This window comes from Triticum aestivum, chromosome 5D, assembly GCF_018294505.1.
Source record: "Triticum aestivum cultivar Chinese Spring chromosome 5D, IWGSC CS RefSeq v2.1, whole genome shotgun sequence".
Taxonomy (NCBI): domain Eukaryota; kingdom Viridiplantae; phylum Streptophyta; class Magnoliopsida; order Poales; family Poaceae; genus Triticum; species Triticum aestivum.
The window spans coordinates 531,655,528-531,672,669 of NC_057808.1; the positions used below are offsets into that span (position 1 = coordinate 531,655,528).

Genomic DNA, 17,142 nt, shown 5'->3' on the forward strand with positions numbered 1-17,142 from the left:
GACTGATTCGCCCCCTGCTAGACCCAAACCCAAAGGTGCTTTAAGGTTCGTCATGCCAGCTTTGTGACGCGACTCACAATTAAACGGATCAATTTCTTCCAGCGCGGGACTGAGCTAAATGCATCCATAGCATACCTTCCTATATGAATTTTGATTTTGCTAACCACATGTCCCATGCGGTCATAGCATACCTTCCTGAGAGCGCATATTCCCCTTTCCCGGCGTCGTGACTGGTTGATGCAAAGTAAAGTAACGTGTAATAGGCGACGCATATCCTCTCGAAATGCGGATCACTACATTTTCCATGCTCTCTGTGCAGTGCAACGTGCCCAACGTCCATCTCAGCTAGCTCCTTCCCCTCCCCTGGAGCACGACGTCGATGCCGGACCGCGTCCAGGTTCATCCTCGGGTGACCGGTGGTGTGCTGCGTCAGGCGCAAGATCAGTAGGAGAGTAGGAGTATTTGTTATTCGGTCACCCCTCCAATAATGAACTTGATAATTACCAACAACTCTGTCTCGAGAGATAAACATGATGCAGAGGACGAGACTCGGAGTCGCTCAAACAAACCCAAGTCCAGCTTGTTTTTATACTCCACTTTACACAAGAAGCCATACGTGTTACAGAGTCAAGTCAACAGGACAAGCCGCGCCTAATTAACAAAAACAAAAAATAGTGGCTGGCTGGCATCTCGGGCCGTGATGCCATCAAGATTCGTCCGTCGCCGGTGGCGGTAGGTGTGGTGGGGCGGTTGGTCAGCTGGTCGGTTGCCCCGGCCGGTCACGGTCAGTGGGCGGCGACGGCGCCGTTGCAGCGCCGCTGGCAGAAGTTGGGGACGCGGTCCATGCACTGGTACACGGCCGGGTGCACGGCGAGGGGTGACTTGACGCAGTCCCGGCACGCCGGGTGGCACCCGCCGGGCGCCGCGTCCATGCACCGGCACTGCGGCGAGTCCGACTTGGTGCACCCGCCGCAGCTGTCGCAGCACGGCCACGCTCTCCCCCTCGCCTTCGCCGCCGCCGCCGAGGACGACTGCTCTCCCTCTCCTCCGTGCCCTGCAAACCCAGAGATAATTTCATCCCCAATTAGTCACGCACAACACAAGCTGATTAATCTCATCTGCCACACTGCTCCGTCGTGGAGGGTGCGTTAGGATGCAACCAGAAGGTGTTGCTTACCTCTGCTTTGGACACGGGAGTGGTGGCCGTGGCCTTGGTGGTGGTGGTGGTGGTGGCTGCTGCTGGATTCGGCGAGGGGAGGAAGAGCTGCGAGGACGACGGCGAGGATGCCGAAGATCACCAGCAGCGGCAGAGCCGGGCTTCTTCTTCTTCCCATCTCTGCCTCCCTCTGTTTCTCTGCCTCTTCGATTTCTTTCCTCTCTTGCAAGAACTTGGCTATGGCCTCTCTGGTTGCTGGTTGCTGGGTCTCTCTGGCAATGGCCTCTATCTTCTATCTGTACGCGGCAAACAGAAGCCTCGGGTCATCTTATAGGAGAAGGGGCCCCGGACAGTGAGAAGCAAAGCTGCGTGCGGCTGCCCACTCAGACGCCGGCAACGGGCAGAGGATTGGATAAACTTTGATGGGAGCGTCGTGTTTTTCTTTCCTTTTTAATTTTTGAGTTGATGGGAGCGTCGTGCTGGTGATAGGATTGCAGGTTTATCACGAGTGTTCTCCTTTTGCAGGGCAGTCCGTGCTTTTTCTAAAAATTGCAGATAAGTACAGAACATTTGCGGTTTAGTAGAGATCTTCCTTTTTCGTTTAGAGAGCATGGAGCCAAGACTCCAAGTAACGCCCACCGTTGAACCATGAACTTGCCAGGGATGTGAATACTCGCAAATTTGGGAAAATGTGGCCAAAATCAGTCACGTACTTAATAGATTGTGAAAATGTGGCAAAAATCGGCCACAAACTTAATAGATTGTGTGTGCGAGATCGTTTTGTCACAACGTGTGTTAACTTGCACACGGCGTGAGCCATTTTCTTGTGAAATACTCCCTCCATTCTGAAATACTGGTCAGAGAAATAAGTAAAAATTGATGTATCTTGAACTAAAATACATCTAGATACCTCCATTTCTCTAAGAAGTATTTCTGGATGGAGGGAGTACCACATATAGTTTGTTTCTTTCAATTGTCTCTCTTGTGTAGTTTGAGTGCATATGTCAACAACCGCTTCATTGTAGCCAAATGAAGTGTGTGGTTTAGATCCCCAACATCCGCATTCTAGATGTTGTTGGCGATGTTGATGACGAAGCGGTACATGGCGGTGCTCCCCTTCATCTGGTCCACAGTCGTGTGAACAAACTCCATCCTGGTGACCTCGACGCCCACGGTTATGCATGTCACGATCCACCACAAAATCTAGCACCACCTGGTAGTCACACAAAAAAAAGCATTGTGTGGATAGATTTCAGTATTGCTCACCATTTTCACGTTCATACGAGGGCGAAGATTAACTATTGATCGGTTTGATTTGTTGTTTTTTAGTTTAAATGTAGTGTGATTTGAAATGTAGATAGTCTTAGTTGGCATGAAATGGGAAACCATGCACACATATTGCACCGTAGAAATACTAATCATAAAGATGTCGAAAACAAACAAACTGTAGCACTCGAACGGAAATTCGCCTTTTAAAAGCCCATAACATATGGTTCTTTTTTTTTGCAGTGAGGATATGGTTTTGCTTTGATGCTTGATGACATGTACAACATTGTAAATAATAGATAGAAGCTCAATGTTTGTCCTTCTTAACATTGTTTTTCAATGTTGAAGAAAAAAAATCTCCAATAAAGCTTTTCATAAGATGTATTTTCCACAGGTGAGTTTTTTCTTTTTCCGCAGAGATTCCACAAGCGAGTTTGTTGACATTATTTTCCAAAAAGACTTGCTTGGAGCATGCGCAAAAAAAAAGAGAGACTTGCTTGGATAACACAAGGTGGTATCAGCAAAATCGTCCCCAAAGAGATAACGGGCGAGTTGGGGACTTGGAGCTGTCGCGCCCATTCCCATGGTGAAATGAGTCATCACGAGATAAGATCGGCAAGCCCACCACCACATGGCCCACGTGGAATAGCTATAGCGTGACTCACCCGCATCCCCTGTGCCGGCCGACCCTGTCTCCACTTCAGTGCTTCGTGTTAGAGTGGCACCAAATGCACCATGGCCGAGAGGGCTGCACGGAAGATCACCGGACGGTGGGCGTGGAATGGGACCGCGGCGACGCGGGGGTGCTGAAAGGCGAAAGGGACGTGGACGTATTCCGGCGACTGAGACGTTTCATTCGTGGCTTATCTCTCGACCTTTTCTTACTTTTCCGGAATAAAATAAGGCCGTCTACTTGACCTGCTAGTCTGCCGCTGCCACCGGCAGGTAAAAATATCAGGCATGTCCGCGAGGATATTCGTGGCGCGATCCCAGTATCATCTGCCTGCCGTTAGTGACTATGCCCGCACACACATCGACTGACGGACACGTGGGCGACTGGGCGAGTAGGTGTACACCATCTCGAGACGCGGCCGCATGTGCGCGGCTGTGTGTCACGCGTGGCCCGTAGTCGCCTTTTTTTCTTGAACTCTTATAACTTCATTGATAAGCATCAAGTACATTTTACAAGCATCAGTCTAAGGGGTGAAACACTCGAGACTGAGGACGGTACACACAGGACATTGACAAGATCCTGATGATGACAAACACCTCACACCACATGTAGTGATTCGAAGAGCTGGTCTAGAGTGATGATGAGCCTTCACATTGTGTGCCCTGGGTACATATGATAACCTGTTTGGATTAAAACTAGAAGAGGATCAGACTTGGGATACTACAACCTTGATCTGCCAAGGTCCTTCTGTCACATTCCGATCCGACCTAGCAGGCAAAGCAAGCACATGCGAATCTGTGAGGAAGTAAGCATTGTGAAGACGAAGAGCTTCTGCCGCCTTGACCGCCAGCAGTAGACCGTACGCTTTAGCCTGAAGAGGAGAGAGCCTACTAGCGGAGACAACGCTGCAACATAGATGTTGGAAGCATGATGCTGACAAAGTTGGATGTGGATGCCCAATCTTGCTTGTTGCAGCTCACCATCAGACGATGGAGCCCATGTTGCATCTAAATATATCTGTACGTCTGTACCTGCAAAAGAAATATCGTGTTGTAGCTTTTCATGTTGTTGCTACCAGCTTTGGCCGCTGAACCTGCAGGCTTGCGTCAACGATATGAAAATCCTGCAATAAAGCTGAGAAGACAACAAACACCTTTTTGGATGTATTTTAGCGCGGTCGAAAAGACCATCATTTCTAGCTTTCCAAATGCACCAAAGCATAGTGTAAAGATTATTAACTGACATGAAGGGATGATTAGAATTTAGTAGGAAATTAAGGATATCGGGAATAGAGTGTTCTTCTTGTTGTAAAGAGCCAGTGTCGATAAACCAAGGCTGCAGGAACCAAACAGCTTTTGCAAAGTGGCAACCGAAAAACAAATGCATATCATCTTCCTCTAAATTACAACTTGAGCAAATAAGTGAAATATGTCTAGAAAAACGACCTGCTCTTTTACCTGTGGCTAGGGATTTTCTCAGTAGTCCCCAAGCAAAGGTCTGAACTTTTGGGATCATGTGCTTCGCAGCCCAAATCTGATTGAGCAAGTTAATAACCTCCTAAGATACTTGTTTAGGCATCTGGTTCTGCGGCAACTGCAAATTTTCGAAACAATGTCTATACGCACTTTTTGTTGAAAACTTCCTTGCAGGAGTTAGTTTCCAAACAAGCATGTCTTGGCCCACATCATCAATGATAGGAGTGTTTAAAATGGTGGTGGCCACATGTGGAGTAAAAAGAGAGTTAACTAGTTCATGGTTCCAAGCCTTACGATTTGGGATCCACAAGTCTTTAATAGTTGCAGGATAACTAAAAGGTGGTTGCTGAATGACAAGATTGTTATAGATGTTCTGCCAACTATTAAACCAGGGAGTACTCCAAATGGAAGAGGGGCCATCAACAATTTGTGTAAAACAAGCAGATTCCAATAGAGGTTTTACCTTTAAAATGGTAGCCCAAAAAGCAGATTTTGGACAACTAGGATTAGCTCTCCAAATAGAAGTGTGAGCGTGGTATTTTGACTTCAAAATAAGAGCAAGATTACTAGTTGGGTCTTGAGCAATTCTCCAAGCCACAGAGAGAATCAAACTCTGATTCAAGGCCTGGAGATTTCTAATACCTAAACCACCACTTTTCTTGTCAGTAAAAATATCCGCCCATGCCCTTAAGCAAATATATCTTGAAGTGTTATCATCTTTTATCCCTGTCCACCAAAATCTCCTACTAATAGCAGTAATACTAGCAAGCAATTTTTTGGAGAACAAAATATTTGACATATAATAAACAGGGATAGAAGAGAAAACAGATTTAGTAAGAGTAAGCCTAGTGGAGTGAGACATTCTGTTTGCCTTATACGTTGTAAGCTTGGATTTAAACTTGTCCTCCACAAATGAGTAAGTAGCAGATCTATTCTTAGCAGGCAAGATCAAAGGATGTCTTAGGTGGATAAAAGAGGCGTCGATATCAGGGACACGAAACAAACCTTTTTTTCTTGTCTAAGCTGCAAATCAACATTAGCGGTAAACTTAATTCCTGACTTTGCCCAATTTGGGACTTGGCCTGAAAGGGAACAGAAATGATTTAAGATCTGAAGGATTGCTTCAACTTCCTACTTTGTTGCTGCACCAAACACCAATAGGTCATCTGCAAACATCAAGGAGTGTATAGGAGGGCATTGGGGACCCAAAGAGATACGTGAAAGCATGTTATTATGTATGGCATCCTGAAGAGCCATTGATAGTTCATTAACAACTAAGATAAAAAGAGAGGGGGAGAGAGGACACCCCTGTCTTATACCTCTGAAACTCTTAAATTTACCAAAAGGCTGCCCATTGATAATAACTGAAAAAGTAGAAGTAGCTATGCAAGCATGAATCAACTTAATGAAATGGGCATTTAAACCTTTACGAGCTAAAGCAGCAACAATAAAATCCCACTCGAGTCTATCGAAAGCTTTAGAAAGATCAATTTTTAGCATGAAGCACTTTTGTTTGAAAGAATTTAAATTAAAAGAGTGAGCAATCTCCTGGGTAACAATAATGTTATCACTAATCCTCCCACCCTCTATAAAAGCATGTTGAGAAGGATGGATGTAATCAACTAAAAGAGTCTTTGAGTCTATTGGCCAAAGACATAGAGATTATTTTGTAAAAAACATTACATAAACTAATTGGTCTGAAGTCAGATGGCATGTGGAAACAAGTTTCTTTGGAATAAGTGCTATATGAGTTTCATTAAGCTTTGGTGGCATAATACCTGTTTCATAGCTATCCAACTCCATGCATTTCCATTTCAAAAAAAAAACTCCATGCATTCCTATAGAAACCCACATTAAATCCATCTGGGCCTGGAGAGACATCTTTCTTCATTTCTTTTATGATGTTCCAAATCTCCTCTTTGTCAGGTATAGAATTTGTGAAGTCCTGCACATCATGATTTATAACAGACAATACAGCAGGTCTTCCATGTGAAGGGCAACTAGATTGAAAGATGTTATGGAAGTAAGTGATAAATTCATTGGCTATATCTTGAGGGTCAAATAGATCTTGCCCTTGACTATCCATAACGGAAACAATCCTCCTCTTGGTGACTGCCTGGTGGAAAAAAGTTGTGTTCCTGTCATCTTGTGTGACCGAATGCTTTTTGGCTCTTTGCCTATAGAAATCATTTAACTTTGTCATGCTTCCTTTATATTGGGCTACCAGATTCGCTTCAAGAGCATGGTCCTGTTGGTCTAGAGGCTGCATTTGAATATCATTGATTTGATTCTGCAGCTGATCAAGTTGCTGCTGAAGGGGCCTTTTATTTTTGCACCACACTTTAAGAGTGCCTGCAAGATGGTTAGTGCGTACATGGAACGGTTTTGTAGCTGTAGAAGCCCAATCATTCTTTGCAACAGATTGATAGTATCCCTCAAGAATCCACCAATTTTCAAATTTGAAGGTGAGCCGAGGCGGCATCTATAGCCTCAGAGCATCCACGAAATCCGGCATCCTAAACGGCTGCCGGCCCTTCATATTTTGTGCCTGACATTCACATATCTTAAATTCAGACTCTTAAAACCATGCACGTTGGTCATACATGACAATGTCGCACGTAAATAATAAATATTGGTATCGAAAATATATAGGTCTTACCCCGCAAAAAAATACATAGGTCTTGTTACATACTCCCTTCGTTCCATAATATAAGAACGTTCTTGACACCAGTGTAGTGTCAGAAACGTTCTTATATTTTGGGACGGAGGGAGTAAAATTTATTGAAGTGCGCAACTCAAATATTACCTCTTTGATTTCTATTGTGGGTCTACATATGCTCCACAAGATCATTGAGTAGCTGCGCATGCACCTGATGATCTCGAAAATTCTGATGCATCTGCAGAAAGTTCGTAAGCTGAGCTGCATCTTGATCTTTCGGGATTTGAACTTGTTCTCAAGGTGCTTCAAAATCATTGGTTTGGGCTACACCATCACCCTCATTCTCGACAATCATATTGTGCAAAATAACACAACATGTCATGAGCTGGCACAAAAGTTTCTGATTCCCACATCATTACAGCTTCACGAACGGGAGAGGGGACTGCTTTGCTGGAGGTGGCGACGCAGAGCCTAGGAACGGTTGCGGAGCGGCGAGACGGACGTTGAGGAGGAGGAAGAAGAGAGCAAATGGATCCAGTAGGTCGATTTGATGGATTTGGTGTAATTTGCGGTGGGGCCGGGCTGTCGGGGACGAGCTCGGTGATGCGGCCTAGCCAGTCTTCGTAGAGGTCATTGTAGGGGAACGTAGTAATTTCAAAAAATTTCCTACGCACACACAGGATCATGGTGATGCATAGCAATGAGAGGGGTGAGTGTTGTCCACGTACCCTCGTAGACCGAAAGCGGAAGCGTTAGCACAACGCGGTTGATGTAGTCGTACGTCTTCAGATCCGACCGATCAAGTATCGAACGTACGACACCTCCGAGTTCAGCACACGTTCAGCTCGATGACGTCCCTCGAACTCCGATCCAGCCGAGCTTTGAGGGAGAGTTCCGTCAGCACGATGGCGTGGTGACGATGATGATGTTCTACCGACGCAGGGCTTCACCTAAGCACCGCTATGATATTATCGAGGTGGACTATGGTGGAGGGGGGCACCGCACACGGCTAAGAGATCCAAGGGATCAATTGTTGTGTCTAGAGGTGCCCCTGCCCCCGTATATAAAGGAGCAACGGGGGAGAGGCGGCCGGCCAAGAGGAGGCGCGCCAGGGAGGAGTCCTACTCCCATCGGGAGTAGGACTCCCTCCTTTCCTAGTTGGAGTAGGAGATGGGGGAAGGAGGAGGGAGAGAGGAAGGAAAGGGGGGCGCCGCCCCCTCCTTGTCCAATTCGGACTAGAGGGAGAGGGTGGGCGCGGCCTGCCCTGGCCGCCCCTCCTCTTCTCCACTAAGGCCCATCTTGGCCCATTAAACCCCCGGGGGGGTGGTTCCGGTAACCCCCGGTACTCCGGTAAAATCCCGATTTCACCCGGAACATTTCCGATATCCAAATATAGGCTTCCAATATATCAATATGTATGTCTCGACCATTTCGAGACTCCTCGTCATGTGCGTGATCACATCCGGGACTCCGAACTACCGTCGGTACATCAAAACACATAAACTCATAATATAACCGTCATTGAACTTTAAGCGTGCGGACCCTACGGGTTCGAGAATTATGTAGACATGACTGAGACATGTCTCCGGTCAATAACCAATAGCGGAACCTGGATGCCCATATTGGCTCCCACATATTCTACGAAGATCTTTATCGGTCAAACCGCATAACAACATACATTGTTCCCTTTGTCATCGGTATGTTACTTGCCCGAGATTCGATCATCGGTATCTCAATACCTGGTTCAATCTCGTTACCGGCAAGTCTCTTTACTCGTTCCGTAATACATCATCCCGCAACTAACTCATTAGTTGCAATGCTTGCAAGGCTTATAGTGATGTGCATTACCGAGTGGGCCCAGAGATACCTCTCCGACAATCGGAGTGACAAATCCTAATCTCGAAATACGCCAACCCAACAAGTACCTTCGGAGACACCTATAGAGCACCTTTATCGTCACCTAGTTATGTTGTGACGTTTGGTAGCACACAAAGTGTTCCTCCGGTAAACGGGAGTTAGCTTTGCTTGCCGCCTATTATGAGAATAGGTCCCGGTTCAAGCGGCCCGCCTTTCATCATCATCTATACCAGCTGCCACGCACGATCCCATAGGAACGATTTCATCGCCCTAAGAAGCAGAACGCGCCATCACCTACAGCCCTTTCCTCTGCCGGGGACTTTCACGAAATGAAAACGGGGCATATTTCCTTCAGTCATTGGCGGGACGATAACGCAGGAGTTCGAGTGCCATGGGCAGCGCAGCCCGCACGTTCGCCGACCCCCGACGAGCCTGAGAGGACGACGCTGTGGCTGGAGTACGTAGGTGACAAGTGGCGGTGCAGCCATCACGCCGCACGGAAGGTGACAGCGACGAATCCTGCTGCTCGTGAGCCGCACGACCAGTGGCGGCGTTGGCCGCGGGGGAAGTAGAGCGGCGAGGAGCGCCGTTGCCGGTGGGTGCCGTTTGGACGACGCGAGCGGCCCGGCGCTCGGCAAGAACACGGCGAGCGTCAGCCATGGGAGCGACGGAGCGGAAGCGGAGCAAAGGTGGAAGAAGGACTTCGACAACCCCCTACTTGGCACGCCAAATGTTGGATTCAGAGCTCCGCAGACCCAAGAAAGGTTCAAACTCTAGGGCGTGTGCGAAGAACTCAACCTCTCGAGCTCACCACCTCACCACCCTACAGCCTAGCCTAGCCGGATTCGCGTGAGCAAGGAAGAAGATGAACACGGCAGTTTACCCAGGTTTGGGCCACCTTGCGGTGTAATACCCTACTCCTGCTTTGTGGTGGATTAGCCTCGCGAGGGGCTGAGGATGAACTAGTACAGTGGATGAATGACCTCCGGAGGGTGAGAGTTCGTCGGGGGTAAGAATCTCTTCCCTATGGTGGTGGCTAACCTATATTTATAGTGGCCTCGGCCCTCTTCCCAAATCTAGGAGGGAAGGGATTCCACAACGGCCAATTCGAAGGGGGACAAGTAGTACATCTTATCCCGACGAAAGGTGGTCTTTGCCTGCAAAGCTTCTGGTCGTGACGCAGCGATGGGCTCGGCGATGACATTCGTCCTGCCGCGCCCGTGATATTGGTCTTGTTGCACCGGAATGGAAACCTTTAACAGATTCCTCGGGAACCCGCACCTGTCCTTGCCTCCTTAGCAGCAAAGGGGAAACTGTGCCTTCTGCGCCTGCTGGCGCCCGCCTGGCCTTGGTCGTCATGGCTTGCGTCATCAAAACCTCATGAGCTGGGTACCTGCATAAAAATCTCCGCTCCTCAGGAGGCAGCCTGGGGAGGCCGCTCCCTCGGGAGATCTTGGTGTCTTCCGCCTCGCGAGGCTTGGGCCCTCGCGAGGGTGTTGTCTTGATAGTCTTGGAGATGGGCCGTACCAGGCCGTCGAAGGAGCCACGCCCTGGGCCGCAGGTAGGCAAGTTTGGGTACCCTGGTTCCGAGAACGCCGACAATATGATATCTCTACTCTTAAAGGGGAGTTGGTTCCGTCACCTCCCCTCCTTCTCGGTTTTTTCCTACCCACATTCCACTCCTCTCTTTGGTTTCCCGTTGGTTTTTGATATCCCCAACCGATTCCGCACAAAATGAAAACCAACATAAATATAGTAAATTGGGATATTCCAAACCAAATCGATACTTTTCCAAAACCATGTCCTGCATTAACTCAATCAAATCAAATCAATTTTACTAGAATTTTAATTAAATCGAATCTTTCCTTGTCTTCTCTTATCCTAATAAAATCAAAGTAAATGTTATCAAAATATAGAATATGATGGATGTAAGGTTCATGTCGGACAAGATTGATGTTGAACCAGTAGAATATGTATGCCCCCGTTGTAACGCACGGGCTCTAGGCACGACACAACGCTCGCATTGCAGCTGCCTTGCCTCCGAACTCCCCGAAGGAGGAGAGGGAGGAGTAGGAGGCGACTCCAGAGTTGGAGGTGCAACATAGGTGTGTTGATACATTTTTGTGGGGACCCGGGGTTTGCCTCGTGCAAGTGGTGGCCCCATAGTCCTCACCTGTCATCGGAGAAGATGCCAGTGGATGGATGGTGGTAGATGACAAAGTCGGGAGGACATGCAATGGGAGAGAGAGAGAGGAAAAAAGGGTGATATATACATGAGGTAAGGGGGCAATGATTGGAATGACTAGAGTGCGCGTAATAGACACTGAATTTGTATTGGAATAAATTTTCTAAAACATAGTTTTTGTGGCATATAATGTATAATGTGTTGGTCAACTTGATGATCTAGGAAATGTGCATGCCCCATGCACCCGTCTAGAGGGAGTAGTTATCTTTCCCTCTTGCGTTTGTTAATTTAGAGATTCCCTTTAATATACGCACGTTAGAATTATTTTTCCAAACAAAACAATCGTAGCTACTCAATTGAATAACTTACCATGTGTTGGTATTCATCGTTATAAATAACACCTAGAAATTCTTTTTCACCACTAATATGTATCAATATGTGTTGTGTTCTCTTTGAGAGAAGTGAACTCTAAAAACCCTCCTCATTCGAAACAATGAAAATTCTGAGTCTGAAATTACAAACTTGGTACGACAAATTGAAATACTTGGAGGAAAAAAATGCGTTTATTTGAGCCGGATGGAAACGTAGGTAGATTTGGAGTAGGGTGATGATGGAGCAGATTGGGGTGAGGTGCCTTGTATCTCATCATTTGTTGACGATGTTCCACATTGCACGACATACGTAGTAGAGTGAGACAACAAAACACCGACATAGAAGCTACATGCAGAGTCAAGGGGCAATAGATTGAGAGGATCATTGATTTATGGGGAAAGAAGGCAAGGTGGACAAGTTCAACGGAGAAGAGAAGCTAGAGGGTTGCATGGCGTTTGCTGAAACAGACAGAAGATACTTGCGTTTGTGATGTGGTTGAACATTGCGTGCAACGTACTCATTCATCGGGAGTAAAATGTGCATTATTTATAAATTTATTTGTTGGCCTGTGACAACGCACGGGCAGTCTACCAGTACTTACAAATATTCTAAATATATCTATTACAAAGAAACACTTTACATACAACATTTGAGAAATGTTAATCAAGCATTTGAAAAATGTTAAATGTGTATAGAGAAAATATTTCTCATGTATACGAAAAACGTATACAATGTGCATGAAAAACATTGAACATATATTTAGAAAATATTACTCAAGTATTTGAAAATTGTTAATCATGCATTTTTAAAATGTCAAATCTATAAAGAACAATATTTCTCATGTATAAAAAAAATGCAATGTGTATGAAAAAATGTTGACCATGTATTTACAAAATGTTAAACATGTACAAAAAATGTCTCTGATGTGTATGAAAACTATACACCATACACTAAACAAAAGTATACATCAAATAACATATATTAAAAAGAAAATTCTATATTTAAAAATCTTATACATGTATATAAAAATGTTCCTGATGTATACGGAAAATGTACATTGTGTGTGAATTTTTTATTCTCACTAAAAATTTGCTATGTATTTAAACAGTATTGACCATGTATTCAAAAATTCTATTTAAGAAAAAAACACATCATGTATTTGGAAAATAGTGAAAACTGAGAAAGAAAAAAGAAAAACAAGTAAAAACAAGAAAGAAACAAAGAAGACCGAACGAAAAAAATGAGAAAGAAAAGGAAAAAAAAGTGAAAATCGACAAAGAAACTAAACGAAAGGCAAAGAAAACAAAGAAACCGAGTAAGAAACAAAGAAAACCAACATATAAAAAAGAAAATAAAAGAAAACCGGTGAAAAAAAAGTATAACAAAGAAAAAAACCGGAACACAAAAAAAAGAATGCGATGGCATCTTGGCCGCCTGATTGTGCCACGCTTTAGTCGAGAGGAGCTAGCATGTCGCTAAAAGCGAGATATAGCTCCCGCGACAAAAGAGCATGATGTCCTCCTAGCCCAACTAGTTTTTTTAAGAAACACCTATAATTTATTCATACTCATAACAATTAAATGTACACGGATTTGGATCCAAGATAAAAGAAATACAAAGTAACCCCTATGACTAAGAATTACAATCTTTTGGAAACATCTTCTTCGTGATTCAATCTCTGCTACAAGAAAGACTCCCGAGATTTCGGTAAAAAAAACCTGCAATTTTGATTGGAGCAACGATATTGGACTCTGTCACCCGCACGGAAATTACCAATAAAGGTTTTGAAAGCCCCTTGAGTCGCTCATTCAAAAAGATGGGAAGCCTTGATCGATGAACGTATTTGGGTCGGGTATGATCGCCTAGAACTGCAGGTGGTCGAATCACAATATCTTCACCATAGTATCGATGAAAGATTTCACCTCCACAAAAAATTAAACCAACAAAAATAAATTTGACACCCTAACATAAACTCATCATACCTGAATAATCGGATATGTGAGGATGTAAAACTCTCTAATTTCATGACCCCACCAAAAGAGTGAGAGCGATTTTATTCTCACATAGCTAGAATGATCACTAACATTTATGAAAAATATAGAGCTCTTAAAATCCGAGGCCCCGCAACTTTCGGTGCCAAATGACAGTCGAAGATGAGGGGACCAAAATTTCTGCGGCAGCGGCAGCGGCGGCTAAACGAGAACCCTCACACCACGGCTCAGAGGAGATGCTCCTGCTAGCCCAACTAGCCAAGCCTGTATTCTTCGTGGCCCCTCGGTGGCCTCGGCCGTCACATTCGTCTATTGGGCTCGGTGGCCTCTGGCCGTCACAGTATGTAGGTTGGATTTTATTTTCCGGTTTCTTTTCTATTGATTTGATGGGAACGTTGTGAATTTCGTTAAGGGCATCTTCAATGACAACCCGTAAATTTCCTCCTGTATCTGTCCGTGAACAGGGGGCCCAAACCGTGGACATGGATGCGGGGGGTGATGCGAGAGGCCGCCATTCAACCGTAGCCGCATACGTCTGACCTTCCTCATTTTTTTCAAATCAGCACAATCAAATAGCCACATACAAAAGTTACAGATGTTCAAATAGCCGCATGCAGTAGTAGTTCAAATTTACAGAAGTTCAAATATTACATCCCAACAGTGTTTTCTCCTTTGACCGCCCACTGATACTCAATCAGATCTTCCTTCAACCGCCCGTGAGTTGGTCGATGCTGAATTTGTTGATGCATTTGAATAAACTGTTCAAATGTGGCCGGATTCTGGTCTGGAAGTTGGATAAGATCACTCATGTTCTCAAATTTCAGAGCTGTGTCAGCATCGTTGCCCTCATCCTCAACGATCATGTTGTGCATGATCACACAACATCTTATCACCTCCCACAAGGTCTCCGCACGGAGGATATATACCGTGGACCAGATAGTAGCCCATGTTGTACTCATGTCCATTAACAGTATAGTGGCAAGGAGGAGCGGCCACGAAGGCAAGAGAGAAAGTAGGAAGGAGAGAAAATGGGGAGATAGAGTCGTGGGGTCCAGAAATGGTTTTGGATGGGCCGGGGCGTCGAATTCCTACGTTTCACTTCACGTACGTGTGCGGACTCTGTAAAGCTCCCCACATTTATCTCCACTTTATGAGAGAAAACACATTCGATCCGCCCTGTAAACCGATACAAACTCGTGTTGAATGACTTTTATGGTGGGACAACGCGGTCCGCATGAATGCGGATGGTTTACAGATCTGCCTTGAAGATGCCCTAACGAACTCTTCCTATGGCCTTTGCAGTACGTTGCATGGAATGGATGGAATGATCACGACGTGACGGCACCGCTGCCTAATGCCACTTTCTTGGTGTGCTGGCTGTTAGGTGGTTGTTCCCTATCAACTCCACGATCTCCCTAGCTATCGTCCATTGATCTATCGGCTGTGTGTAGTGATCGTACGTGCGATCTTGGACCAGGTCGACTACGTGGAAAAACATTTTTTAAGATTTTTTTTGTCTCACCCATTAATTAAGAAGGCATTAGAGTGTTACAACTGACCTATAGGAACGATTATTTTTGTGAGAGTAATCATTCATACCGTGTAACAGATGTTTGGCTCCTGCAGTAACCCGCAAATTTGCGTCCGACATGATGTTGTTTAGTAAGATCGGTGTTGGGATGCTTTTGCGTTGGAAGACCCTAGTGTTTTCTCGTTCCACGCGGACAAACTACAAAGTAGTTGTTTATACATATATATGTTGCATCATTTACAGTTTAAACCATTCCGAAGAACATTTATATGCCCGTTGTCGTTCGATGCATGGATATATCATGATGGTATGTTGAAGAAATATAAATTGCAATTGTTAATTTAAAAATTGAATTAAATTTTATTCTCACGTTACATGAGACATGACACGAAAACTAAACCATTCGGGAGAACTTATATATGCTGCACCATTTACATTTTAAATATTCGGAAGAACTTATATATGCCCGCTCTTAACGGCCCATAGATAGATCATGATGCGACGGCAAAGAAATACAAATTGCAATCGTTAGTTCCAAAATTGAAGTACATTTTATTCTCCCGTTACACGAGACATAAGCAGAAAATTAAACCGCTACTTAGTACATAATTTCTTCCACGTAGGCACGTTAGTACGTAATTTCCTTCACGTGCCGACGGTGCACCCTGTGGGCTGCGTGAACTTCAGCGACGCGACGGCGCGGCCGGCGGTGCCGTTGGGGCCACCAGCCCCGGGCGGGACACCGCCGGGGCCGGCGGCAAGCACCGCAGGGCAGCTGACGAAGAGGTGGTAGCTGCCGGAGACCCAGCTGCCGACCTTCCACCGGACGCGGCCGTCGACCTTGACCTGCAGCGCCACGTACCCGGCGGCGATGTCCTGCTTCATGGCGTCGGCGACGAACCCGGCCACGGGCACGGACTCCCCGGACAGCACGGGGGACCAGATGGTGACGTCCCGGTGGCCCTGGTACGCGGGCGGCAGAGACACCGGCACGGTCACGGGCTCGTCGCGGTAGGTGACGAAGACGTCGAGGCGCCGGTAGAGGACGCCGACGCGGTCGTTGGGGTTGCGGGAGGCGAGCGTGACCTGCGCGGTGGCGGACAGGGACGGGTCCCCGAGGCTGACGGAGCGGAGCTGCAGGTCCTGCAGGTAGAAGGAGGGCTTGGCGGGGCGGAGCACCAGGTAGACGATGAGCGCGGTGACCGCGACGGCGACGACCAGGAACAGGAGGCACGCCGCGAGGCCGCCGCAGCAGCGCCGCAGGTGGTGCTCGTGCCTGTCCTTGCTCATGGCTCCTCTCGGCTATCTGTACTGTGCTTGGTGTGGCTGTGTGTGGCTTAGCTAGTGGAGTGGAGTAGCTCCCTTCAGTGAGTGAGTGAGTGATCGGCGCTTTGAAATCAAGCAACGGTAGGTGGAGATGGTGGCCAACGATTACAGTGCATCTGGGTTGGATCTTGGGATGGGGAGGTGGACAGGGAAAGCAACGTCTCAACCGAAGAAGATTCTTCTGCCAACTCGACCGGCGCGTACCTCCGTTGGGTTCTTGCGGCATGCGCTTTGAGATTCGTGTTTTTTTGTTTGACTATGTGCAGGTGAGCCTTTTACATTTTTTAGCCTCAACTAGCAAAAACGGTCCGTGCATTGCAACGGGAGAAAGAAAAATATCATAATCCCCAATGGCCATGACCATGACCATATTTTCCTACATCACCTAGATACACGACCACTCTCATTATCATGAAATCGTGATTTTTTTTGAAAATCATGAACATTTTTTAAACTCATGAACATATCTGAAATTATGAACATTTTTACAGATTTTTGAATATTTTATAAAATCATGAACATTTTGTACTATTTGCAAACATTTTTAAAAATTTCCGAACATTTTAAAATCATTTTTCTTGAATAGATCAATATTTCTAGGTTTGACGAACATATTTTTGGAAATTGTTTGGTGCAACAATTTTTGAAATT

At 46.0% G+C, this 17,142-nt stretch overlaps 2 protein-coding genes across 2 annotated transcripts; both read right to left on the reverse strand.

The window, feature by feature from the left end:
• Positions 1-555: 555 nt before the first annotated feature.
• Positions 556-1,479, reverse strand: LOC123123530 (Bowman-Birk type proteinase inhibitor PVI-3(2)). The gene is made up of 2 exons (XM_044544053.1): positions 1,178-1,479; positions 556-1,054 (listed from the first exon to the last, which is right to left on the reverse strand). Exons 1-2 carry the CDS (start codon positions 1,332-1,334, stop codon positions 786-788), a joined length of 426 nt encoding a protein of 141 aa, XP_044399988.1. The 5' UTR covers positions 1,335-1,479; the 3' UTR covers positions 556-785.
• A 14,195-nt stretch (positions 1,480-15,674) lies between these two features.
• Positions 15,675-16,569, reverse strand: LOC123126017 (NDR1/HIN1-like protein 1). Its single transcript, XM_044546439.1, has one exon. The coding sequence runs from the start codon at positions 16,453-16,455 to the stop codon at positions 15,811-15,813; it is 645 nt and encodes a 214-aa protein (XP_044402374.1). The 5' UTR covers positions 16,456-16,569; the 3' UTR covers positions 15,675-15,810.
• Between the last annotated feature and the right edge of the window lie 573 nt (positions 16,570-17,142).

Excerpts from the sequence above, each read along its gene's own strand:
- LOC123123530 (XM_044544053.1), bottom strand. The coding sequence starts at position 1,334 with ATGGGAAGAAGAAGAAGCCCGGCTCTGCCGCTGCTGGTGATCTTCGGC. Across the intron at positions 1,055-1,177 it reads CTCCCGTGTCCAAAGCAGAG|GGCACGGAGGAGAGGGAGAG; the intron begins GTAAGCAACACC and ends CTGGGTTTGCAG.
- LOC123126017 (XM_044546439.1), bottom strand. The coding sequence starts at position 16,455 with ATGAGCAAGGACAGGCACGAGCACCACCTGCGGCGCTGCTGCGGCGGC.